General features: G+C 39.3%; 3 protein-coding genes across 4 annotated transcripts; all 3 read left to right on the forward strand.

Annotated features, from left to right (window-relative positions):
• The first annotated feature begins 1119 nt into the window (after nucleotides 1-1119).
• Nucleotides 1120-21287, forward strand: LOC119722475 (receptor-type tyrosine-protein phosphatase mu-like). 2 transcript variants are annotated; one of them, XM_038192608.1, is made up of 38 exons: nucleotides 1122-1728; nucleotides 2223-2333; nucleotides 3516-3620; nucleotides 4164-4406; nucleotides 4834-4968; nucleotides 5355-5444; nucleotides 5960-6199; nucleotides 6436-6744; nucleotides 7136-7399; nucleotides 7667-7801; nucleotides 8063-8218; nucleotides 8464-8604; nucleotides 8891-9184; nucleotides 9976-10199; nucleotides 10517-10583; nucleotides 11055-11161; nucleotides 11705-11906; nucleotides 12394-12499; nucleotides 12614-12851; nucleotides 13225-13264; nucleotides 13532-13637; nucleotides 13753-13853; nucleotides 14215-14525; nucleotides 14772-14859; nucleotides 15017-15093; nucleotides 15300-15336; nucleotides 15476-15573; nucleotides 15791-15910; nucleotides 16098-16249; nucleotides 16497-16632; nucleotides 16856-17005; nucleotides 17520-17619; nucleotides 17956-18032; nucleotides 18336-18470; nucleotides 18689-18817; nucleotides 19369-19517; nucleotides 20087-20222; nucleotides 20417-21287. In XM_038192608.1, exons 1-38 carry the CDS (start codon nucleotides 1653-1655, stop codon nucleotides 20486-20488), a joined length of 5457 nt encoding a protein of 1818 aa, XP_038048536.1. In that variant the 5' UTR covers nucleotides 1122-1652; the 3' UTR covers nucleotides 20489-21287. The 2 variants fall into 2 exon arrangements, with proteins under 2 accessions (XP_038048537.1, XP_038048536.1); XM_038192609.1 differs by lacking the exons at nucleotides 18689-18817; nucleotides 19369-19517; nucleotides 20087-20222; nucleotides 20417-21287 and having other exon boundaries at nucleotides 1120-1728; nucleotides 17956-18070; nucleotides 18336-18411.
• A 1629-nt stretch (nucleotides 21288-22916) lies between these two features.
• LOC119722263 (fucolectin-4-like) lies at nucleotides 22917-24724 on the forward strand. Its single transcript, XM_038192305.1, has 4 exons — nucleotides 22917-22983; nucleotides 23579-23701; nucleotides 23941-24015; nucleotides 24492-24724. Exons 1-4 carry the CDS (start codon nucleotides 22917-22919, stop codon nucleotides 24722-24724), a joined length of 498 nt encoding a protein of 165 aa, XP_038048233.1.
• A 1009-nt stretch (nucleotides 24725-25733) lies between these two features.
• LOC119722477 lies at nucleotides 25734-26720 on the forward strand. Its single transcript, XM_038192612.1, has 2 exons — nucleotides 25734-25957; nucleotides 26367-26720. The coding sequence occupies exons 1-2, from the start codon at nucleotides 25756-25758 to the stop codon at nucleotides 26699-26701; spliced, it is 537 nt and encodes a 178-aa protein (XP_038048540.1). The 5' UTR covers nucleotides 25734-25755; the 3' UTR covers nucleotides 26702-26720.
• The last annotated feature ends 10 nt before the right edge of the window (nucleotides 26721-26730 follow it).

Genomic DNA, 26730 nt, shown 5'->3' on the forward strand with positions numbered 1-26730 from the left:
ACCACAAAATGTTCTAATAGAAAAACAATTGAGGGCATGCCATAATTTGGCCGGCGTAGGCAATTTGGGCCTATTACAGGCCTGCAACTTTAACTTCCTGGTAAGTTCAATGACCGCGGCTCATTGCATACTGATGCAGCGCCCTCAACGTTACAGGCGGCGGTGCATTTATGCCATGTCGGAGAGATTGTTTCAGTGGTGGTTGGACAATCGCGGCATAATTTCATAGTGGCTGGTTTGGTGGAATTTCTTTGATTCGTGTGAAAATATTGTTGTACATTTTCTGAAATTGAAAGACGGATGTGCATCACTGAAATGAGTGACACCACCTGACCTCAGATAACACCCTGAACGAAACTGAATGCATGAAGAAGAAACCACAAAATTATGAGTGACGCTTTGGCATGTAGCAAAAAGAATAGGCCCACGTCACGGATATACATATATGTTTGCGCACGCGCAAATGTATCAATACAAATACGTCACGGATCACGCTGAGAACGTGCATCATTTTACAATCATCGGTGTAATCTGTATGAAACGGAAACAATGCACTATATCCGTATAAAGTATTTGGTCGATTGATTGTTTGAGCGGCAGGCACAACCCGTGACAAGGACGTGCACTGATGAATATTCATGTCGGTATACAATTACAAGGAAATCACTTTTTCAAGAACATGTCATGTCGGTATGATTTTGTCCATATCATAATCATGACTTGCAAGTATTGTGAGACTTGTTACCAGTAGTACAAACACAATTTATTGAGGATACACTTCTGTTTCTACAGTGTATGATTAGCAGTTTAGTTCCTTCTGTGTCAATTTTTTCTCCATGAATGGAAATCCACTCTATTTTGAGTGAAAATTTTCTCCATTTAGTTGAAACTGTAGGGACAATTAGACGATTGGGAGTGCAAGGCTCATTCCATGGAGAAATAAAATCGAGTTTTACTCGAGTTTGCGGAAACACCATGTGGGGTGAATAGTTTCTCAAACTAGGAGAATGAATCTGAAAAGAACCAGAGGTATAAACTCGACGTTCCGGCCAGTATGCTCTGACCGTCTTCATGAGAGTGCCTAAACTCTAAGAAAGTAAGGGCACCAAAATGGAAATCGATTCCCACATGCCGGTGTTTCCGCAAATCATTCATTAGTATCTGCACCATGCAAAGCCTCAAATCTTACTTTCTCTCGGTATTCTCAATCTAAACGTAATGTGATGTTGGTTCTTATTGAGAATAAGCATACATGAGTTATAATTTTGAGAGTTTTAGCTGGATTGATGGAGAAAAGATGGCTAACAACACCGATTGTCTGTTTTCGCTAGAAGGTCACAGGTACGTGATATCACCGCCGGACAGGACACGGCTGTCCACCAGGAAGTAACAGCAAGTGTCTGTTTGACTGTGTGGATCTCATTCATCCGTGTACTTTCCACGTATCACGGGGCAGCCGGGTAGTCATCCCGGGATTTCCCGCTTGGACAATTGACACAAAAGCCGCTTTGAATAGAAGGTCCGCTGAATTGTGGCCAGCTTAGCCAGGCATTGTCCGGTCGTGCTGGCTCGACTGCACTGACCAGAACTCGAGTGGTCTTACACAGCAGGGTTTTTTTTCGCGAGTTTACTTCCTCATCTGAAGAAAAATCATGGCGTCTCACGAGTCGCATTTGGATCGCTGTGGTTTTTGGATGATTATGATCTTCGTGTCCTTTCCGAATTATGGTAAGTGAAAGTTGTCAATCCTTTCTGGTTTCTACAGTCACTGTGGGAAATTTCATGCACATATATATATTATATTTTCACTCGTGTAAGATTTAAAAGTACACACAATCAATGTGCATGTATAATCGTCCACTGCCGACTTCACAGTAACAATACAAGCTGTGATGGGTCGTAAGGACTACATACGTTCCCCAAACAAAATCGTCCTAAACAATAACTATATCGGTGTGTTTTGGAGTATTATGGCGGGTGTTATTATTGTCTCAAAGATTCGTGTCTTTTTGAAGTGATTTAAAACAGACAATTTTGTTCGTATGTGCACTATTTGTTAGCATACATGGGTGACAAACCAAACGTGCACAGGCATTCTTCCTAGTATCAGCGTCCACTCCTCGTGGTTTTGTCCCTGGTCCCCCAGTCACTTGGTAACTTTAATCAAACGATTTCACAAATTCCTGGAAACGATTTCACATTTTCTTTTGGTGTGAATACAGGCGCGTCCCTCGACATCATTTCCAAGCCGACACAACAAAGTTCCAGCTCCGGGGCTGAATTTGGTCCAGAGAAGGCCGTGGATGGAGACATTAATACCATTACGCATACTGGTAAAGATGGCTGAAATTTGTAACTGATAGCTGTACCTTTTACCTGATAATGTTTGTAAACTCTTGTAGGCCTATTATGTCCGTGTCATTCTAATGGTGGAAGTTATCATAACTTGGAAGTTATCAGAGTTATCCATCGCTAGAGCATTAATGGTATTAAAAAGACAATAATATTGAAGGTTACAAAAGGTTTTTTTTAATTGACGCATCAATAAAAAAGCATTTCATTTGTTTTCCTTCGTAAACAATCATGTATGATACAGCCTTATACCAGAGATATTAAAAAAAAATATTAATAAATATATACTATATACCGGCACAATAAACGTATTGCTGACAAAGTCGCAGTTCGATAAGATTTACATGGTTCTTTTCAGAAACTCAAAAAGTTAAACGTTGAGTTTTCCTACGGTTCTTTTCAGAACCTCACAAATTAAACGTTGACTTTCCCTACGGTTGTTTTCAGAACCCCACAAACTTAAACGTTGACTTTCCCCACGGTCCTTTACAGAACCTCACAAACGTTGAGTTTCCCTACGGTTCTTTTCAGAACCTCAAAAACTTAAACATTGAGTTTGCCCACGGTTCTTTTCAGAACCTCAAAAACCTAAACGTTGAGTTTCCCCACGGTTCTTTTTAGAACCTTACAAATTAAACGTTGAGTTTCCCTACGGTTCTTTTCAGAACCTCACAAACTTAAACGTTGAGTTTCCTCATGGTTAATTTCACATCCTCACAAACTTAAACGTTGAGTTTCCCCACGGTCCTTTACAGAACCTCACAAACTTAAACGTTGAGTTTCCCCACGGTTCTTTTCAGAACCTCACAAATTAAACGTTGACTTTCCCTACGGTTGTTTTCAGAACCTCACAAACTTAAACGTTGACTTTCCCCACGGTCCTTTACAGAACCTCACAAACTTAAACGTTGAGTTTCCTCATGGTTATTTTCACATCCTCACAAATTTAAACGTTGAGTTTCCTCATGGATCTTTTCACATCCTCACAAACTTAAACGTTGATTTTCCCCACGGTCATTTTCAGAACCACACTAACTCACGAAAGAAATTTGTCACATGGTGCGTCCGTAAATCTTAACTTTAAGTCATATTTGTTAAATTACAAAACGCACCACATTATTTTTAGGGGAAAAATGTGAAACTTTCCTTTTTCTTGTGTGCAGCATTTTGGTATGCTTCTCAGAGGTTCGAACCTTGGTGGCGATTGGACCTGGAGGCTGTCTACTGCTTGAGGAAAATAACCATCGTCAACAGAATGGACCAACATGGTAAGATTAATGACAATGAAATGAATGGTTTCAGTCTTTTGTAAGGTTTTGAAAATTACATTCAAATCAGATCTAAGAGTGGACCAAAAATACTTTAATCGCCACCGTCTTTTCATTGTCTTGATTTGTCTTCTCCGTTCGTATTGGTTTTTTTTGGTCAAAAGTCAGCAGTAAAAGTGACGAATGTATAAAAAAAAACCTGTTTAATTTAATATTTAAATTATGTTGAACACATTTCCTGTATGTTTATTACGTTTGCGTGAATTACCAAGTAAAATGTGTTAAAATTTTAAGACTGTTTTCGCTTTGTTTGAAGAAGTCAAATGGATTTACAACGTTAATTATCTGTTCATTTTCTAGTGTGGGTTTTTTGTTGAAAGTGGGGTTTTTAGGGGGGGGGCTGGTTGTATTATTGCGAGGATTCATCATTTTCCATTTGCAGAAAAAAAATATTAGGATAGTGAGAATCAAACCTTCCATCCCTAGAAAATTATTCATTTTCTAAATAATTTGTGTTTTTTTGTTTCTCCCTCTCTATTCCAGATATTCGCTTAGACGGCGCTTTAGTGCGTGCTGGATTAAATGTCGATCGTGTGTCGAACAGGCTGATAGGAACTGTCGATTACAGCGAAACCGACGGCGGCATACGAGTCACCACTGTGGTAGCTGACCCGCTGGTCAGTGCCCGCTACGTGAGCGTGGATCTTCCCGGAAGCAATAGATACCTGCATATGGGGGAAGTCATGGTGGAAGAGTTTATCGATGCAGAAGCGCTCGCGTCAACAGGTGAATTTTGTGAAGTTATAATTGGGTTTGCGTTCGGGAATGTAAATAATTTATGTACATGTATACACCTTCCCACCTACAGTAATCAAGTGATTTCAGTAGTAATTTTAAAATGTAATAATTTTCAGAGCAAAACATTATGTTTGTGTAAGATTGTTTACAAAGCTTTTTGGTGTGGACATTAAAAGTTATGGGGTTTTCAAACTAAATTACTAATAAAATAACGTTGAATTTATCTATTTTCCTGATAACGATTGTGAGAATTGTTGCCGTTGTGATAGAAACAAGTTATATTCATTTAACCCTTAAAAAATTGTGTTTAAAACGCCTTTTTATTTTTTTTTATGGAGAAATGCGATATATAACTCGTTATATATGATGTGTATGCTTTTCTTATTGTATTCTATTTTTTTGTTAATTACTGAAGCCATTCCCGTGAATGGAGCTTTAGCGTCTCAAAGTTCCGCTTTCAGCTACACAGGCGGTGATCCATGGGCTGCCGATCGTGCTGTAGACAGAGTATTCCAAACTCAATACGACAACCCTTCTTGCAGTCAGACAGGTAAGCCTCAAACCGAATGATTGATTAATTGATAAAAAGAAATACAACGTAACTCAAATGTTGAAAATTTATTAAGAGCGAATCAACCTGTATAATTTATGATGAATGTATTTCACTTAAACACTCAAGTTTGCTTAGTTGGACGCTCTTACGCTGTTAAAATACTGAGACTAGATTAAAAAGTGTTTACTGAACCGAACATGCCTTTCTGATGTAGGATTTCGTAGAATATTGGAACGCATTGTGTTGTCTTACATGAGCTAGCTTTCCTGCAAGCTTGAATGATGATCATCAAAGCCGCGAAAAAAATGCATACATTTTTATGTCGCAAATAAATAATGAAAGGCATAACCTCCATTCTTGTTTGTGTTTGGGTTTTTTTTCAGGTAATGAACAAGGCCCGTGGTGGAAAATTGACCTGACGACCGAGCAGTGTGTTCAGAAAATCGTCTTGAAGAGCAGAGACGCAATATACCGTAAGCTGATTTCCTAAGAATACATTTAGTCCTTTAATTCTCGAAGAAGGAAAAGCCACATTTTGTCTCAGATTTGTTCAATTTGCTTTTCGTTTAAGATGACATGACCTTGGGTTTTGTGCACCAATAAAAAACAATCGCATTTGTAATACCCCTCCCAAACGTTTTGATTAATCTTTTCTCGACCTTATTAAGGAATCTTTTTAAGCAACTTGATACATTACCATTTCTTCAAGAAACGTTATTTAAAGCACGAGGAAGACTCCAAAATGTCTCCCTATTGACCGATGTCTCCCTGATGGGAATTAATTTACCAGGAAGTGTCTACCTAAGGTACCACTGTCAGACAGGTTTGCAACTTTAAAAATCTGTTGCCCTTAGACAAACTTGTTACCTCAACATAAGACGGTTCTTTTCTTTCGTAAGGTCGAGTCAATCGCATTTTTCCTAGAAGCACAGACAATTAAAAAATTAGTTGATGCCAACTTCAATGTTATCCTCTTCTACCACAAAAGTAAGCGGGAGGTATCGCTTCGAAGGCGCCGTTGTCCGTGCAGGTCTGAGCAGTGTGCCCACCGATAACCCAATGTGTGGAAGTCCACTTACCAGATACCAAGCTGTAGCCAATAACTGGATGGAGTTTGACTGCAATCCACCTGATGGACTGACTGCTCGATACGTCAGCGTCGATATTCCAACAACGACGTACCTCCCGGTGTGCGAAATATTTGTGCTGCCGTGCGACCTGCCAGCAGGTAAACCTTGAAGTCTTACTCACCTTCCCATCTCTCATTATTCCAAGCTCCTCGATGTCCTCTTCATCATCCAAGTGATAAACATGCACTCAGTTAGGTCTATCGACAAATTGTAGTATTTTCAACAACCAAGGCTGCACTTTCATCATTCAATTTATTCTGATTTGAACCTGAACATTGTGCGAAAAGCCAACAATAATACAAACTAACGTCAAACTGCTCGTTTTCTCTCATAGCGGACTTTACTTTCGTCGCTAATCCTGCTCTCGTCAACTCGACTGGAGGCAACGATGTCGTCCTGACAGCATACAAAGGTCCCAATGACATACCTGCTGGTGTCACATTTGGCCGTCAGCTGGCAACAGGTGGGACGGTTGGACTTCCTCCAGGAGCAAGCGAAGAAGACGAGCCATCATTAGGATGTGCAGCCAGATCGCTTCGACTGCCTGCTGAGGATGGGAGGAACAGGGTCGGTGTCTTCTACTTGGAAGCAACTAGAAGGAGCACCATGACAAGGATCCAAATAATTCTTTTTCCTAAAGATGGTAAGAGTCTAAGTTGCGTCTAAACTGGTCCTCCTTGATGTTGCAGTGTTCAAGACAATGTGAACGCTCTCTCACGTTTTCTTCATCTTTGAAGTAGTCTCAATGTGTCGCATACATGTATAAGTTTCCACAGACTGGAAAGACCAAAGACGTGCGTCATTCACAACATCCATCAACATCAGGGATTCTACGATTTACTGCACTTTACAACTACAAGTGTAAACAAATGTCAGAAACAACATTCATACGTTTGGGGTAACATTAAATGTTTTACAGGTTCCGGCATTACCAATTAAAAATGGTGGAAATGGGTACCATGAAGATTTGAAGGTCTGTTTCCACATTTGAAAACAAACTTCCTTTTTCATTATTTGGTTCCTTGCTGTTTTAGATGGAAGCATTCATTTACGTCCCGTTCAACGCACGCACACTGCAAGTGTCGGAGACTCGGTTCAACTTGAGATGCGAAATGTAAATGCACCAAACACCAACTACAGATGGCGGCATGATGAAGGTGACGTCATGACATCTTGGAATGACCAGCTCAGTGTGTCTATTGATGTTGTTGCTGTGAGTGATGGAGGAGTCTACAGCTGCTTCGCATCTGACCAGGAGGATCAGCAACTGCATGGCATCACGAGGCTCATTGTGCGAGGTTTGTGCACAATTACATCGCTTTGAAATTATTCCAATAATTTTACAGTTTTTTTTAAAGATGTTCCTGAGTAGGGTATCCCCGTGTGGGTTTTCCTTCTCCCAAGATTTTTCGCAATTTATTCAACATATCTAAAAGATTCAAGACATTGTTGGGTCATTGTCATAGTTGACATCCACACTACAATCCAAAATGTATCCAAACCCAATTTCTAATATCTCTTATTTCCTGAAAGCACTTCTGATAAATTTTATTTTCTCAAATCAGGTTGTTCCGACGGAACGTGGGGACCTCCGTCTTGCACGAACACCTGTCGTCGATGCTACAATGGAGGAGTGTGTGATGCCAGCGCCGGATCCTGTGTCTGTGCTCCGGGTTTCAGTGGCAAACATTGTGAACAAGGTACATAGTTTCTGACAATTAAAACGGCACTATTGAAGCTAGGTGTATGGATCTAAGGCAAGAATTGACATGCAAGAATTATTGGTTACAAGCAGTGATCTGGAAATCTTCAATTGATCCTCATCCAAATATGGGTCATGGGCTGAGCAGAACACATGTATCCTAATCAGCCATTTTTATTATATTTACTTAGCCATTACGTCATGAATAATTACGCTAACTAACCATGGGTTTTTATACTCAAACTGTTTGTTGGTACAGTTCATGGCCGAAATGTGTTTGGTCAAAACGCTCGGCATAGATGCTCCAATACCACCGATCCACACGACGATGCTTGCCGGGGACGTTTGTTTTGTCTTCCTGATCCTTACGGGTGCTCGTGTGCTGCAGGATTCACTGGACTAGACTGCATGCAGGGTGAGAGTTTACTAGAACTTACAATTAAAGTCGGAGCTTATAATATTTGAATGTTTGTGTTAGAACCCATGCGCGTCTTGGAAATTCGTACAGAATTTGACGTTTGTATAAAAGACAAGATCAAATTCAGTTTTCGAAATTCAGGGCACATTAAATAAGCACATCATTATGATTGAATACACCTGTTAACGATCGTTCGAAGTTTTCTTTGAGTTACATGACTTTGATGAACTTTTATTTCACAGAATGTGAGGAGGGCATGTATGGAGCTGACTGTAAGCAGACATGTCACTGCGCACTAGGAGAAACCTGCAGTAAGGATACAGGCGAGTGCAGCAATGGCGTTTGTGCCTCTTCATTCTTCGGAATCAACTGCCAATGTTCAAGTAAGAAATAATGCTGTTCCCTTCTTGACCTAATAGGGGATTTAGGTCGGCTCGTATCAATTGGCTTAACATAATATGGACTGCTTTACAAGCCTTGTACAGTCGACTCCCGTTAGTAAACTGTTCGTTGTATCCGAATTTCGTATTATCCAATGTAATAGTTACCTACCCCGTTGTTTACTATTGTATAAGCCCGATGAATGTGTACGATGTACACAAGCGTTTTGTAATCTTCCAATGTAACCTAATCTGATGTGTAACTCCGTCTTTCCTGTTTTACTTCCAGGACGGGAGGCTTCGTCAGATGAAGTGACACCAACCTCGGTCAGCCAACGCAACCTGACTGTTTCCTGGAGTCGGCCACCTTGCGGGTTCCAAGGTGGCACCATCACCGGATACCTGTACAAACTCACCCACGTGAGTTCAGGTGCCACGCTGCGACAGACTAACACTACCCAGACGGCTGTTACCGTCGATGACTTGATACCGTACACCGAGTATGGCTTTCAAGTTGCCGCCACAACCAGCACCGGATTTGGACCTTTCAGTGGAAGTATTACAATAAGGACATTGGAGGCAGGTCAGTTTGTTTATAAGGATTTCATGTAAAGTTGTGATCAAAAATCTCCATTTTTAATTCCATATGCGTCCCTCAGAGACTTTTTAGTGTCTGCACGTGAAATGTTCATGACGACTGTGTTGTGCTCTAATCAGAGTGAGCTCTTTTTGAATGATTTATCCTGAAATTCCTGGTGGTATTTTCTGCAATGGATCTCCGTGGATCAACCTAAATTCGAATCAGTGCTGTTATCCAACGAAACATTCTTTGCACTGAATATTGAGTATGGGCATGTGAAATGTAAAACCAAAGTCTTTGTCCCCACAATCAGAAACTGTGATAATTAATACTGCCAAGACCTTCATGTGGATTTTGATGGATTCGGGGATATTAAAATGTCGACACTGTCTTTAAAACACTTGCTTCTTAATATTAAACTCCCACCAAATAATTATAGTCGTTTGAAATAGTTGCTTGTAATCTTTACAATTATGTTTGATGCCATTGTCCAGGGGTTTACCGTGTTTGACTCGTGTGCAATGGTGCGTGGGTTCGAACCCTGCCAGGAGCATGGTGTTTGTGCCCTTGGGGAAGACATTTAACTACAATTGCCTCTCTTCACCCAGGAGTATGTATGGGTACCTGTGAGGGTAAAGGACCGAATGTGCTCCGATATTGGCTGCCGCGTGGTCTCCCGGCCTGTTGAACGGGGACTAATAAATTGTAAAGCGATTTGAGATTGTTGATACGATGAAAAGCGCTTTAAAATATTACAATGTATATATTTTTTTATTTTATTGAAATTTTTGCAGAGCCCACGGCTCCTTTAAATGTCGCCATTCGTAGCGCTGACGCCGATTCCTTCACGGTGGAATGGACGGCGCCTGCCCCTCCACATGGGAACATCACCAACTATGACATCGCCTACTGGACAACTGGGAATATGTCCACGCGAGTACAACAGGATGATATTGGAACAGCCCAGTTATTGTATCAGATAATCAACCTTGATTTTAATGTTACTTACTCAATAGAGGTAAGTTACTTGGTAATTTACTTAGTTTACTCAAATTAAATTAGATGACGATTTCATTTAGACTACTTTTTATAATCTGTAATTAAAGAATTGAAGCAAAAAGGCTTCAAGTCGTTCATAATAAAACAAAGCCTAATGGTATTCGATTTGCTATTGAACTAAAATCAACTGTCCATATACTCAATAGGGATACTACTTTTAGTCTTATTATAGGTAAAGTTGTGGAGTTTGAAAGAAATACTCTGTAGACCTGCATGTTTGACCTATGTTTTGCAATTTTTTTGTCTTTTTTAATGGATTGTTTTTCTTTCTTGCAGGTGCGAGCTAAGACGTCCGTAGGCGCAGGCCCGTGGAGTGCCGTTATCACTGCGACCGTAGTAGGAGGTAGGGAAGACTTAACATTGAACATTTGACATTTGAGCTTAGAAAGTAGAACAGCAAACCTGAATATTACCCTAAAACAAATATGGTTTAAGAGTGCAAGTGGGATCAATCCTTAAGAGCAATTCATCTACAGAAGATACAGAAAATGAAATCTGAAACTTACAAAGTTGCCAGCAAAGTGCAAACCTGTGAATAGTTCTCATAAACACTACTGCGCAGAAATGTGCATTTTTATAACATCCAATCAGCAAACACAATACTGCAAATGAATAAAGTTCATGGAAAAGAGTTAACTGTTAACACAGTATAACTTCAGTTCGGTCTACTTGAGTCTTTGAAGATTCTATAATGAAGTACCTACCTCTAATTTCACACCACAGTGACAATTAATCATCAACTTACTCTTGTCTGTATTTTTGAGAGTTCTTCTTATGAGGTGTTCTCTTACCACTGCTTTGATTGTTTTCACAGTTCCTGGACTTATTCGCAATCTCCGCTTGTCAGATGCAACTGAAGTATCACTCACCATGGACTGGGATCCACCACTTAACCTCAATGGGCCGAGCGTCACATATGTCGTACGTAAAACAAACACACTATCCAATAACACAATAACAAATCACAAAATGCGCATCATGCCAAACTTTGATTAAAAAGTGTTCCTCCCGTCGTCAACTGTATCAAAATAGTGCACCTGTATACAGATAATGTAACCTTATCAGGGATTGGTCACTTCAGATGAAACAGGTGCATGTCAACAGGACACGCATTGTCTATCCAGACAAATGCATGTCAATCATATACCCAAATAGCGCACACCTTTCTGGCAACAATTCAAGCCTTTTGAAAGTCTCTAAAAGATCATGGATTTTCACGAGACTGAAGTACGATTCGGCGAGGTCAACACAACAGACATGCTTTTGACAAAGAGAGGCCACTCAAACAGTACAAATCTGAAGTTTAAAAGAATATTTATTCAATTGCCACTCAAAATAGATGTCTGTGAAAATTGGGTAAGATGGCATACTTCAAAAGCTTTCTCGAAGTGTGTGAAAAAGATTTTGTGAGTTTTTCATCAACACAACAAATTCATGAAAGCAAATTGTGATTTATTTTAAAAGGTGGAGTATAAGACATTGGAGAAACCATATCAAGCGGGTTTTACTGCGGAGGATGCCTACATCCAAACTGAAGCGGATAGTGCACCTTTCACAAGAGATGGTCTCGAGCCGGGAACAAAATATGAGCTCAAAGTTTCAGCAAAGAACCAAAGATTCACAGGAAATCCAACCGTGCTGTTGGCGTACACTGTAGCACAAAGAGGTAAGGTCGTTGTACAATCTTATGTTCAATGACTTAAATATTAGTTTAGAGGGAATTTGGAAGTTAATAAAGTGGTGCCGAAAGGAGTACAAGATTTAAGCTGGAATCGCATCCAGGTTTTTGACTCGAGAGGTTGGTTAAGCTGCCAAAAGAGGGCGTTTATCAGGATTTACAGTATTGTTATTCTGCGGCCCAATAGAGAGCTTTATACTTTAACTCCCCCACCCCAAACACTCGATTCTTATTTTTTTGTATTATTATTATGTACTTTATAAGATTTCGTATTTTCAAATTGACAGCCTGGTGGTCATAAGCAAACTAATCACAAAAGCTTTTTATCAAATATATATTTTGGTATCACATTCTGTCATTTCATCGTATGCAAAGAGGCAAATGAAAATTAAAACCAGGCTCATCCACGATTTTCTTTCTTTGTCTCACACTTAAGAGAAATGTTTTAGTTCTCAAGATTTCATCTTATCCACAGATCCTCCAGCGCCATCAACCCCGACCATGAACGATGACGACGTTACAGAGACCACGGTGACGATCGGTTTGGCCTCGGTACTGCCTCAAAGTGACACCTACATTGAGTGAGTGTGACAAACAACCTCCTCGACCTCCTAAGATAAGCATGCCTATAAATGACAACAACGAGTACGCCTTCAATCTCTTCATCCTCAACAACGGCTCATTTTCCTCAACAGATCTTACGTTGTTGAGGTCAAAAAGTCTGTCAAAGTGACAAGAAGGGACGCCTTGATGCGGAGACATTTTGAGGATTCACCTGACGATTACATCGCCGCTGAGATCTCTAAAAGCATGGTGTCTGACACATTCGTGGTTGGTGACTCCAAGGTCTATGGGAGTTACTTCAATGCCCCATTGCAGGCAAACAGAGTTTACGACATTCGCGTTGGTTCGGTCAGCCGGGGGAACGGGACGGTAAGACTCCGAGTTTTGTTGCAACAAAATGTCACAACAATGCGATTCATAAGTAGCTTGCCATCACATGAGGGATACAATACAACTTATGAACGATTTGGAAATCCTTAATTCAAAATCCGTTCCAAAAATCATAAATGAGACGCACTGAGAACGGATTGAGACCGCGTCCATTTCAGATTACTGAAAACCAGTCTAACACATTTTTAGATAAATTACCTACCTTTTGCATCGAGTGTGCGAAACAATACTATATTGATTGTCTGGAAATAAGTCAGTGGTTTTCAAAATTCCCAGGGTTTAAACATTGGATCAATTTTTTTTGTAAATGTTTTTACCACCAAAAAATGGAAGCATATTTGTTGTCTTGCAGGAAGCCTCGGTGACATTTTCGGAGCCTCTCACGGTGTCAGGTAAACATAGAATAATCGCTTCATCGAATAATTTCTTATTTCGTAAAGCTTAATTTATCCTCAATTACAATATAACTTTAAGACTAGTTTTACAAACTTATTTTAGCAAAGAGGAATTCTCCTTTATCAATCAAAACACTCATGAATGTGCACAATGTTGTATCAAATTAAAATTGACATCAACTGTCTCTGCTGAAGTGAATTGATGCCGTTGGATTTTGTTCTGTTTGCTGCAAGATTACATTCATTGGTACTCGTTTATCACAGTCTCGTCCCAAGAAACCAACTCATCAGCAGGACTGGCTGCAGGATTGGTCGTTATGGTTTTGGTTCTCGTCATTGCTGTTGGGGGCGTCATAGTTGTCTACAAAAGGTAATTATCAATGCAAACATGTCTTTGGCTGCTTCATCTTTACTGACAGAAAAGCCCATTACAAGGCTTGATTATCAAATGCATTCCCTGAACTGTTCTAGTGTATCTTTATCAGAAGAAGAACCAAACGGACGAAACATGCATCAAAGAAAAACGGAGTGACAACGCCCTCTGCAGAACACCAACATGCACGGAATACTGGAGTTGTCATCCAAGGTATTTAGCATTCCTGATTTTTCTTGACATAAAAAAAGAAAAATACTTCCTGACATGTTTGCTTAATTGTGTACACTTTTTGTCAAAGCTAGGCTACTCTAAAATTGTTGTAAAAAGAGTTTCTCATTTGTTCTTCTATTACTGCATGATCCCGCTCCTCTTACACAGTTCATTTCCTTAGACAGTTCAATTAGTAAAGTTCTTAGTGCAATACGTGTTTTTAAACGGTTCACATTTTCTTTGCCAAAAGGTGAATTTGAATTTGTATTCTCAGCAAGCATTTGACGAATTAGGCCTACATCTTTTCATTAAATGATACTAAGTACTATAATTTTGAACTTCTGACGATACTGGTTTTCAGATGAGGTGGCTGGAAGTGCAACAAATACATACATGAATCTTGGTGACCTGCGTCGAAGTAGTCCCCCTACACCTGCACCAGAAGCAACACAATCACAAACGACGCAACCACGAAAGGTGCAACCACAACCGACGCAACAAGAAACGACGCAACCAGAATCATCGACGCCACCAAAAACGACGCAACCAGAAACGCCGCCAATACAACACAAGCCTTTTAATGAGCCTCCGCCAGTTCGCATTGACGAGCTTGCGGACTACATTACTGAAAAAGAATCCGCTGGAGAAAAGGGATTCAAAGCTGACTATAAGGTAAAAAATATGACCTACTGAAACCCCTTCCAGAGAAAAACATTGAAGAATCTTATACAACAATATACGGATATCTGCAGATACATTTTGATTTTTACAAAAGTTTGTGTAAAATTTCAATTGTGTTCTTTAGCGTTACACAGAAACAATAAGGAATTCTTTCCCCTGAGTTGTAATACATTATTATAGTGTGTATAGAGATACACTTGTTTTTTTTTTATTCATTTGAATACAAACAATGTACAGACGCTTCCAGATGGTCAGCTACACCCGTGGACTGTGGCGAGGAAGCCGGAAAACAAACAGAGGAACCGGTTCGCCAACGTCATCGCCTGTAAATATATACTTCATTCACATCTTACATGATTATAGTTTCATTTGCCGACTCTGCTCTTCGAAGTATTGTAATTTGTTTGTAGTTTAATCACGTTACGTAAAGGATAGAAATATTGCCGACAATAAAGACACATTTATCCTTTTTTTCCACGCAGATGATCATTCACGTGTTGTGCTGATGCCTGTAGAGGACGACCCTCATTCGGATTACATAAATGCATGCTACATAGACGTAAGTCGTTTATGCACCGTGTCTTGTCTTAACTTTGTGACACTCTTACTCTTGTCTGACAAACCTAATAGCACTGGTGTCATCAGCACTGGTGCCATCAGGTTTAAGCAAAATAGTATATATTCATATCTGAGCAACATCGAGCTTCCAAATCCTTGTATGTATCAGCACCTCAATGATCTTATTTAATTGCTCTTATCTTGCAGGGATATGGAGAAACGGACAAGTACATCGCAAGCCAAGGTCAGTTTCCTCAGTTATTGGTTAAGCTTAGCCGTGACAAACATATGACTTTCAAATACATGCAACTTTCAAATACATTCATTATTTTAACAGAAAAAAAATGGTAAATTACTTTCAAATTCAATTTTTGTTCCTATAGGTCCGAATAAGGCGTCCTTGAAAGACATTTGGCGGATGGTGTGGCAGATGAACGTGGATACGATTGTCATGCTAACGAATCCAGTAGAAAATGGAAAGGTGATATTTAGTGAACATCTCTATTACTTCTACAATAACTTTTTAAACAGGTCGTTAATCTTACTACTGTATTTGAAATAAAAAAGATAACTTTTGGAGGATTTTCTAATGGGGTAAAACCGAGGTAATGCACATTTCAGAGAAGTCAATGTCTTTTCAATTGTTTTAACTAACTGTTTTTTCAAGCTTAAAACAAAATTACACTTTATTGAAACAGGTCAAGTGTTTACAATATTGGCCGGATACTGGAGCTACTACGTTCGCTAACATCACAGTGACAATCCTCAACGAACAGGTGTTTCTGGACTTCACGATCCGCCAATTACAAATAAATCAGGTAACCAACAAACAGATAATTGGTCTACGTATAGTAATACATGAAGTATTAGGCCTACTGTCAGAAAATATGGTCTACATAATAGTAATACATTATCATTACTGTCAGTAATACATTATGTCCAATTAAAGATCACTGATGTCACTGTTAATGAAATGATATTCAATATTTCAATTAATTCGTGCAGATCGACAATGAAGATGACTGTCGTATGGTGAAGCAGTTCCACTACACCACCTGGCCAGACATGAAACCCCCTGAATATCCCGCACCGTTGCTCAACTTCATGCGAGTGGTGAACGCTGAACACAACGAGGGACGAACCCTCATACACTGCAGGTATGGACATGACTATAATTTATCTTCAGCAAATTCTTATGCCAGAAGTCGTCATGCTAGCATTGCGTATATCAACTATCATCAATTTTATCACATGGAAAATGCCACTACATTTGACCAGCTCGCTTTGTCGAAATAAAACCACTGTTATGTACTCAAAATAGATGTACATGCCATAGAGATATTAAATTACTTTAATAAAGCTCTATGTTACATGCACATCTATTTTCTACATTCTCTTTTTCAGTGCCGGCGTTGGTCGCACAGGGACGTACATCTGCCTGGAGTCCATGCTTGAACAGATGAAACAGGAAGGACAAGTCAATGTTCTTGGCTTTATCCATCGCATGAGACAAAAACGCATCATGATGGTACAAACTCCGGTGAGTCCTCGTGTATGCGAACCCCCAAATTCCAGAAAGGTTAAAGTACCAAACACAAATGCAAAGTTCTGCATAATACAAATGACTAGTAGATGCCTTGTCAGCAGAAACAATTAACCGTTACCCAAGAAGTCGTTGATAGCAATTTACAAGAGGCTTTTTCTTTAAAGATCGGTTACCATAATACTTCATGGCTCATACTACATTTTGATTGCCGTTCCAGGAGCAATACAAATTTCTCTTCGACGCCCTTCTTGCGTCCTCTATGACTGGCGAGACTACCCACGATATGGCAACCTTCCGTCGACAGCTGACTGCTCTGAAAAAGACGGAACCTGGTTCCCAGGAAACTGGCATGGAGAAACAATTCAAGGTAAGAAGCAACTCACAGCCAATGTAGGTAACTTTGTGATCTGAAATCACAATTGATTTAAGATCATAAGTGCTAGATCTTAGAGTACTAGATATGGTAAAACCTTGGTACACACGGAAAGCCTCACCCAAAATGAAGTAATGTTTCGCAAAAGTTACAACCACAATACGCACGGCCTTTGATGACACGTCGACAAACGTTGGTCATCGTTTAGGGCCTACCTCCATTAATATCCGGGACGAGTTCCGGACAAGTTGGGGGTAGCATCATTCACTTTGTGTGGAAGAAAGTCTGTATTTGTCCCTCATTGCGGGAAGATTGCGGGAAAGTTGTTTAGAATCCTGCAACTTATAGCCGTCCGCAATTTGTCCGGAACTCGTCCTGTATGAATTGAGACGGGCCCGTAGTCAATCACTGACTGATGACATTCATCTTATTTTGATCAATGTCTATGAAATTGGAATAGTTCTGTCACAGTGAGATTGACTTGTGTGTTTGCCATTTTACACACCAGGCCTTGAGTAAACTACGAGTAAGTCGTAGCAATGAGAGCGCCAAGGCCGGAAAGCTTCCTGAAAATGTGGAAAAGAACAGATTTCCCGATTTCTTTCCAGGTAAGTGACTTGATTATGCACACTTTTTCTCAAAATTTCATTTAAAAAAACTGTATTTTGGCATGACAAGTCTGCCAAACTTCGTTTTCTTTTAATTTATATTGTTTTCTTTATCTAAATCTCTTTGCTTGAAGTAATATTAATAAGAAAGTATTCCACTATAGACATGCTGTTGGGGTATGCCAGTTTTGGGGAAAAAGATCTACCACTGATAAAAATTACTTGGTACTTGTACAACTGAAAGCGAATATTTGTTTGATAAAAAGCATCCTTCAAAAAGCGTCAGGTAGCCTTAGACAAGCCTCGTCTATTGTTATTCCTGTTGACACTCTGCAGCTGATCGAGCGAGGCCGTTCCTGATGACCAATACCAAAGAAGATGATAACAACTACATCAACGCAAGCTATGTGCCGGTAGGAAAGAACTACTCTTACCAGTACACCATATTATAGTCAGTAGAATTTTTTACATATACGCCAAAATGAAACCTCAGTAGTTAGTTAGAGGGACCTTGACTTTGTTTTGGTATTTAAAATAGGCTTATTAGAAAGGATATTGACTGCTGCGATAACATAGGGCTTAAAATGTATTTTTTTAAAGAGGGTTTGGGGATACAAACTGTTCATACGGCCGCCCTCTCAGCCGTTGAGATGAAGTTTATGTTTGGACCTAAAAGTCAGGCAAATAGATGTTTTACGAACTGGATTTCCTTGCAGGGCTATCGCAAGAAGGACAGGTATATCGCGACCCAGATGCCGATGCCCAACACCACTGCCGACATTTGGCGTCTGGTGTACGACCAGAAAGCGACTTGTATCGTCATGCTGAACCCTTTGGATGAAGACGATAAGGTGAGTTCATCTGAAATTTGTCTTAATTAATACCTAAATTCAATGCAACCGATGTTCTGAACACTTTGAAGCCCACCAAATCACTCATCATTTCAGGTAACAAGTCTTTGTAGTATCAATACAATTCTATAACGCGTTATAACTCACATACACTTACTATTCACCGATATTAATTAAAACACATACTAATTAAGCACTCTATTTTTTAATCTGAGCAGAGCATGTGTCGTTACTGGCCAGAGGAGGGACCTATCGAGTTTGGACCGCTGGTTGTAGAGCTATTACAAACAACGAAGAACAAGGGTGTCACAGCCAACACGTTCAGTTTGATAAACAAGAATGCAAAGGTAAGTCAAAACTTGAAAGATATGCTTGCGATCTTAAGTTTAGTCTAATGTGTTTGCAACTGGATATTAAAAACGCAATACATTTACTTTTTTTCTGCCTTATATCTCAAGAGGGCATTTTGGAAGTAGACAAAAGCCCATGGAACGCATAATCTATCAAATTAAGCCCGATTTGTTTTCTGATGAGCATGGTGAATCACTACAATTCCATCCCAGACCACATAATTATTGCGTTTTATAGGCCTGCTTCCACCATTTAAGTCATGTTCCCTGTATCAAGTATAGGTAGTGAATGATAACGTTTTTGTGCAAAAAGGAACCAGACTATTTTTCCCTCCAACCTCGCTTTGATTTACATTGATTGGAATGGGACAAAATCAAATGTCTGCACATGATAATGGTTATAGAGCTCAAGCCCAAGTCTTCTGTTTGAAATTGTTAGACTCATTTTCAGTCGTGGTAGTATTGATATCAAATCATAGATTGTTGTTTTGCACGTTCAAGTTGAATATGCTCCAATCCTATCCTGGTATTACGTACATCTCTTTCAGTCTGAGCCTGCGCGGACTGTCTGTCAGTTCCAAATCCAAGACTGGCCGTCGGATCAGGAGGTTCCCAGCTCTCGACAAGGAATACTCACCCTTATGGAGCTGACTCAAAAATGGCACGAGGAAAGACCACCCATCGTGGTTCACTGCATGTAAGTTGCAATCAAATACAAGAGGGCCGTGTGCAATAACATTGCCACTATACAAGTTTCCGTATTCTCACAGTAGAATTTCTGAAAGATGCGTCATTCTGCATTCTCAAATTTAAGGATTTTTTTCTGGCCAACTGAGCCAATATTTGTTTGATGCATGTATAGTGTTTTGTGTGGGCTTTTAAAGACCGCCCTCTTTGAATTTTCGGTGTCAGTTATTTTGATAAAACCTTCGAATCCGTGCGATTACGTCAAAAGCTCGCAGTGTCACTGCATGAGTGCATGTTAAAATGGATGTACATTGAAGTCGGTATTGTTTTTTTTGTCAAATGATAATCAATTTAATATTTTTAATGTCTTTTCAGAAATATTGTAAATCTTGTCACTTGCTAAATTCCCAGGTTTTTATTATGAAATGTGGCAAGAATATGTACTAGTTATGTCCAAAGTATTCATCAATTTGAACATTTTCTTACTAAGACTTCAAAAGTGGTTTTCGAACATCAATTTGATTACTTCACAATAAGACGATTGTGCTCACATTTTGTTCCTTATCATTTACATTCAAGTGATGGATTGGGTCGTACGGCAGTTTACTGCACCTTGATGTCCATGATGGAACAGTTTCAAGAGGAAAAGCTTGTTGACGTGTTTCAAGCCGTTCAGCGGTTACGTGTAGTGCATCGCAGTATGATGTACTCCCTAGTGAGTATTTTTTCATGAATTGTTCAGGCACATGCATGCGTAAATATTTGCCGTTTCGATTCAATTGATTCATTTATACTTTCTTTGTCCAGTAGGTGCACGCGATAACACACAATTGCTTGTAATTCTCCTTACTAGCAGCAAATTCCAGTCTTACCTTTTCTAATTGGCGCCATATTTCCATTGTCTTGCAGGATCACTATGCGATGTGCTACGATGTATTCCAGGCTAACTTGGACTCGTCCATTGTCTACGAAAACCTGTAGAACAAAAATCGGTACATATATACTTTTGTATAAGTTCCAATGCCCGTCAGGTATTCGATGATTGGACCTCTATGATACATTTTGATGTTTTCCATCGCTGGTCAGGTTTGTCCGGAGGGATTCGGGTGAAACATTCCAAAGAAATGACCACCCTCAAGACCAAAGACCTTTTGAAGACAGGGTGGTGGTTGTACCATTGTATAACGAAGGGGTTGTATAATTTTCCCTATCTGAACTATATATGTTTGTAGCTGCCTTTATTTAATTCAATACGGCAGAATTGAGGTTTATTTTTTTATGAGACAACGGGCAGCTTTCTGCGGGTTTTTCTTTAATAGTTGATGTCGATGGCTTTGGCATAGGATCGTCGTGCAGACGGATGGTGTTTTGATGATCATGTTTGTTTTTGTGTTTTTGTATTGTAAAAGTGTTTTTATACTCAAGAAATATATTAAAACTTTCTGGAATTATTCCAAAGAATTTCTACGGTAAACGTTTTAACAAATAAACAAATTTGTTTTTTACGCAAATATTATATTTAAAGAACTTTATATACAGATTTTCGATGTCTAAAATATGCCTTACCAAAACGCGTAGATTATTTTGATGTATTAAAATATGTTTTCGTACTTGAACCATCTTCATTAACTAAATGTAGGCGTTATAATTCTACACTCTAAAATTCCTCTTCCTCTCTCAAAGCATTTAAAATGTGAGTATTTCCTAGTGAATGTTTACACAGAACTCCTTATAGAGAATTCAATTTTGATTGATTATTAAATTCCGATAAATGTATAATAACTGTTATAAAGGATTTTTTTTTTGCACTAGTTTGTCTTTTCATTTCATTATCAGTAATGGGAAGATTCCTTCAATATTCATGTTATAGCTAGTTAGTGCATATGATACTTATAGCTGTGGCGTAGCCACCTTGCCGGGGTGGGGGGTAATGGGGGTATCCCCACATATTTTTTCATGAGTGCCCCCTTATCAGGAGTGTCATTTTAATCACGAGCGCTGTTTTTTTTCCAGAGTGCCCATGTTTACGTCGTGCGAACGTTGTTAATTGCGCCACCTATTGCTCGACATTTTCCAACACATTACAAAAACGTGACGTCACTATATAGTCATAGTCACTGAGCACGCTATTCAATTGACAAGCACAGTGCATAATGGAAAGTTTATTCAACCAGGAAAAAGTGTCTAAAAATTAAAATAGTACTCGCTATCACGGCATGTTGCCTACGTGTAGTTCTATAATATGCTTATTGGCACTGTGTTGTAAAAACTCCACGAAATGGCCAAATATATACCTCTTTTCGGAAATCGTTTGTCTATATAATGTTTGTCATCAACTTTATTATTTTATCAAAGTATTTTTATTCATATCTTATATTAAAAGATCATTCGCTGTCTGTCTGATGTCTGTCTGATGTCTGTCCGCCTGATGTTGGTCTGTGGTGTGTGGTGTCTGTCTGTCTGTCTGTCTGTCTGATGTCTGTGTGTTGCTTTTTTTTGTAAAAGGCCTATGAAGTGTGTGGAAACATAAATTGCTAAGGTTAAATGCAGAGGCTTAGTTATATCTAAAAGCCCAATGGATGTACATGTACATGTATATATGTATATGCTCCGATTTCACTGTCCTCTGAAGTCATGGTTGGCACGTGAAAAAAAATGATTGATATATTTCTTTTGGTTTTTTTTTACCAGTTTGTTTCTTTCAGACAACATTATCTCTATGAAAACATTCTAAAACGTATCGCTATTTCGCAAAACATAACGATTATGATGAAAATTGTGGCAAAATTGCTGTACAAGGCTTACCACGCCCACTTTGGGTCAACATTCAAATTGAGGTCGAAGTAAACATTCAAGCAGCTCTGATGAAGTATTTGAAAATTAAATGTGCTAGTTATGAAATGAAAAATGGAGTAATTCTTCACGGGATGATGAGATTTTCCCTTAAAGTCAGAACATTTCCTCAACGCCATCTTTGTGCGCTGCCTTGTGAGATTACTTTGTTAAGCAAGTTTTTTTTGAAGAAAATCTTCAGCAACAACAATGGAACAATTATCACAATGACGGTTCAATAATGCAAAACTCGTCAATGCTGGTACCTGTAGTATTAAAAGGAAATGGTATTTTACAGTTTTGGAAGCAGTGAGGTCATTATACCGTGAACTTCTCTTTCACCTGATGTATTGGTACTGGGATATCCAGCTATATAGGTTTTCGAACGCAATAATCGCTTTGAAAAGGTCTTTGAAAGAGACCAGCCAAGCCACAATCCTCTCAGGCGATATCAGGTTTAAAGAATCAAAACCAAAACGTATACTAGCATTGCACAAAGTGTAGATACTGGACCTGTGTGTTTAACCCGTTACAGCAGATCAGATTTATTGGATATTTATTTCCGCATGCAGTAATCATGGCGGCCTGTTCGCTACGATGGTGTCGTTTCCGCGCGTTGGTACTTCTGATTGCTGTGAAAACAGGTAATTAAAGTGTATAATTGTTTGATGATGGTTTAATTGTCGTTCCCGTTCATTCCACCACAATTCAGTGATGGAGTTATTTTTACTCTGCGAAATAAATGATGAAGAACAAAAAATCAGGACGTGATATGTTTAGTTTGAATTATTGATTTCCAAACCACTTCATACAGGCATATACTATATGCAGATTTTTGCAGACTATATGCAGAGATATTGATGCGAATTGACCTCATTCTCAGCTATTATTTCATCCAGTGATTTTATTTATGTATTTCATGATGTTAGCAGGTTGTATTCTGTACGGATTTTTTTTAGAGGAAAATAATCTTTCTTTCTTTTTTGTTATAGACATGATCATAAAGTTTACAATAATTTAACCTTTCCAAGCACATTCATTCTGCTAAAAAAAAATCGAAACTCAAGAAGATTAAATTTTACAGTGATAACATTAACACAACAAAGTACCAAAATGTGGGTGGATTTGATTTGGCTTGCTTAACATTTTTTAAAAGAACTTGTTGCTTTCAGCAACTACAAACAAATGTTTCCATTTTTTGTCGATGAAAAACTATTCCTTTTGTATTTTAAACTAAAGCACTGTCCCTGGATGTGCGAGGGAAACCTGCCGAACAGAGCTCCACTGCTCCGGAGGAAAACGGCCTTAGTTTTGAGGCAGGGAAGGCTGTGGATGGAGACTTTCACAGTTCTTCTAAAACGGGTGAGATAATCGCTTCACATTGTACACAAGCAATGTTGTGGTCGGGTCCATCACAGGTCCGTTCAAAAGTAACTGGCAAGTACAGTGAGAAATTACAGAGTCAAAAACGATAGCAATATTAATGGGTGTTCATGTGTTACAATTCGAATCCTGTGACTAGGAGACTGTGGTGGCTTTCCTGACAAATGACAGAAACATTGGGACGGTTCGTTCATAACCTCTGTTTCATATCTGTGCAGCGGAAATGCTCAATCCGTGGTGGCGATTGGACTTGGAGGCTGTTTACTGCTTGAGGAAAATTACTATCATCAAGGGTAAGAATCTGCCCACCGGTAACCCATAGAATCTTTCTCGTATTTTTTAAAGATGATTGTTGCACTTGTTGAATTCCTACTGGCAAGCTTGTCAGATGTCATAATGTCTGCTAGAACGTCAAAAGCTAGCACAGATCTGAAGAAAACCGTGGCCAATCAACGGACGTCTTATATTTCCGTCTTGGTATGCTGATCACGTGTCGTGGTGTCCACTCCCATCAGATCTTCCTTACTTATTATGTATCATCCAATAGCATATAACCTTTAACTTTTATGTATACCGTAATGATATTTCAATGTATATTTTATAGTGATTCTGTGTACAGTTGGGAGCCTCAATCTGACACAATTCATTACTTGAATTTATATTAATCCCAAGTTTTGGACTTGGGATATTTTATGGTGATTCTGTGTAATCCCAAGTCCAAAACGTTAAGCTGCAGTGGTATCATAATGTGCGTGTTGTTAAAACGCAGGAGTCGGTTTGAACGGCGCTGAAGTACGTGCTGGGTTGAGTCCAGATCGTTTACCCAACACATTGATAGGAACAGTCGGCGGACAGCAAGTTACCACCATAACAGCTGACCCTGTGGTCACTGCTCGCTATGTGAGCATAGACCTCCCCGGCGACAATAAAATCATTAACATGGCGGAAGTCACGGTTGAAAAATTCGTGGATGAAGAAGCTCTCGCCTCAACTTGTGAGTAATGTTTTTAAGTATCATATGATGGTGGTTTAGAAATGAATAATTAGAAAAAAAATACTAAATTTAATATGGGAAAGTTGTGAAATAAAGAAAATCCTTTGAAGTCATTAGGTTTTTCCCGTATTTTTCAAAGCAATTTCTGTAGATGGAAGCTGGACTTCTCAAAGCAGCACATTCGATAGCAGGGTTTCTGCTCAAGCGGTTGACAGAGCTTTCATCTACGATGATGTTAACAATCATTGCACCACCACAGGTCAGGCCTCATTAATTTAATACATACTGATAAACTACCAAACAATGCCATAATACACCTCGAAATTACCTTTGACCTGTGTATTCAATTATTGCTTCTGATGACTTTTTCCAGAAAAGCTTATGTAAGCCTACTTAATGTACACAGACAATACATTGAGGTACCCTCATAATAGTAAGGCTAAGTAATGAAAACAGTTTCTCATCCAGACTTCTTGATGGAAGATGGCGGATTTTTCAAAATGGCGGATGGATTCTACTGCAAAAAAGGACTCAATATATTGCAAAAAAGGAGACGGTGGGTAAAAAAGGAAGCTTTTAATTTTTAACTGTCATCTATTTTAAGTGATTTTAAACTTATCAAGTACACTACCTTGACTCAAAAACATAAGCCTACTTTGTTAACAGATGGACCGCCATCATGGTGGAAACTTGACCTAATGTCTGCTCATTGTGTCGGCAAGGTGACAGTCAAGAGCACCGATTTACAAGATGGTGAGTTGACTTTCCAACTACACTGACAGGAGATGACAAAAATAAAAATTTGGAAACAATAACCAAGGAGGCCTGGGTGAAGCAATCTTTCTGAAGAATTTCATTACATTCTGTTAACAGATTTCGGAATTTAATTTAGTGATCGAAGTACTTCACATACCGTCATTTCTTTGTTCAGCTTCAGAAAATCTTGCTGACAATGCTACACATATATATATTTTTTTTCTATTTTTGATAATTAGTGGGTATAAGGCTATGGTTTGCGAATGCTGCTGTTCGAGCTGGTATGAGCAGTGTGCCTACCGAGAACACAATGTGTGGAAGTGCAGTCTCCACATACCAAGCCGTAGCCAATAACTGGATGGAGTTTGACTGCAATCCACCTGATGGACTGACTGCTCGATACGTCAGCGTCGATAGTCCAGGACTCCGGTTCCTTTTCCTGTGTGAAGTCTTAGTATTTCCATGCAGACCTAACCTTCCAGCAGGTAATTATGGTCTAACAAGCTGGGAGAAAGTTTGATAAAAAAAAATATATATCATTACTTCGCAAGAATGACATTTCGTGAAGGCAAATAAGCTTTCCAGATAAATAGCATTGGACTAGATTTTCCCAACAAAGTGCTCTTATATTAAAAAGTGTACCAGCCGTCGCTAATCCATTACCAAAAACGGTACACGGCGCAATAAGTAGAATCGAGGTAGTGATGTCTTTTGATCGCAATGAAGACGTAAACTGCACGTTTCTGGCAATGCTACTGCTCATTTTGTGCAAATGCGTCAACTCCTATTATGCAAATAGATTTAATTAAACTTTTTATCCGAGCAATCCTTTTTTTATTTGGGTCCGAAATAGTTTCTAACAGCATATTGAAAAAAATAAAATTCCATTCTCAGTGGATTTTACTTTCGTCGCTAATCCTGCTCTCATCGACTCGACTGGTGGCAACGATGTCGTCCTGACAGCATACAAAGGTCCCGATGACATACCTGCTGGTGTCTCATTTGGCCGGCAGATGGCAACAGGTGGAATGGATGGACTTCCTCCCGGATCAACCGAAGAAGGCGAGCCGCCTTTGGGATGCGAAGCGGTATCTTTACGGTTACCTGCGGCGGATGGGATTAGCAGAGTTGGTGTCTTCTATTTTGAAGGAAGTAGAGGAAGCACCAACACCAGGATTCAGATCGTTATGCTGCCAAAAGGTGGTAAGACAACATTCCTGTTCGATTGAGATCACAGTCCATTTTACTGCTGAAATAT

This window comes from Patiria miniata, unplaced genomic scaffold, assembly GCF_015706575.1.
Source record: "Patiria miniata isolate m_02_andy unplaced genomic scaffold, ASM1570657v1 HiC_scaffold_15, whole genome shotgun sequence".
NCBI lineage: Eukaryota > Metazoa > Echinodermata > Asteroidea > Valvatida > Asterinidae > Patiria > Patiria miniata.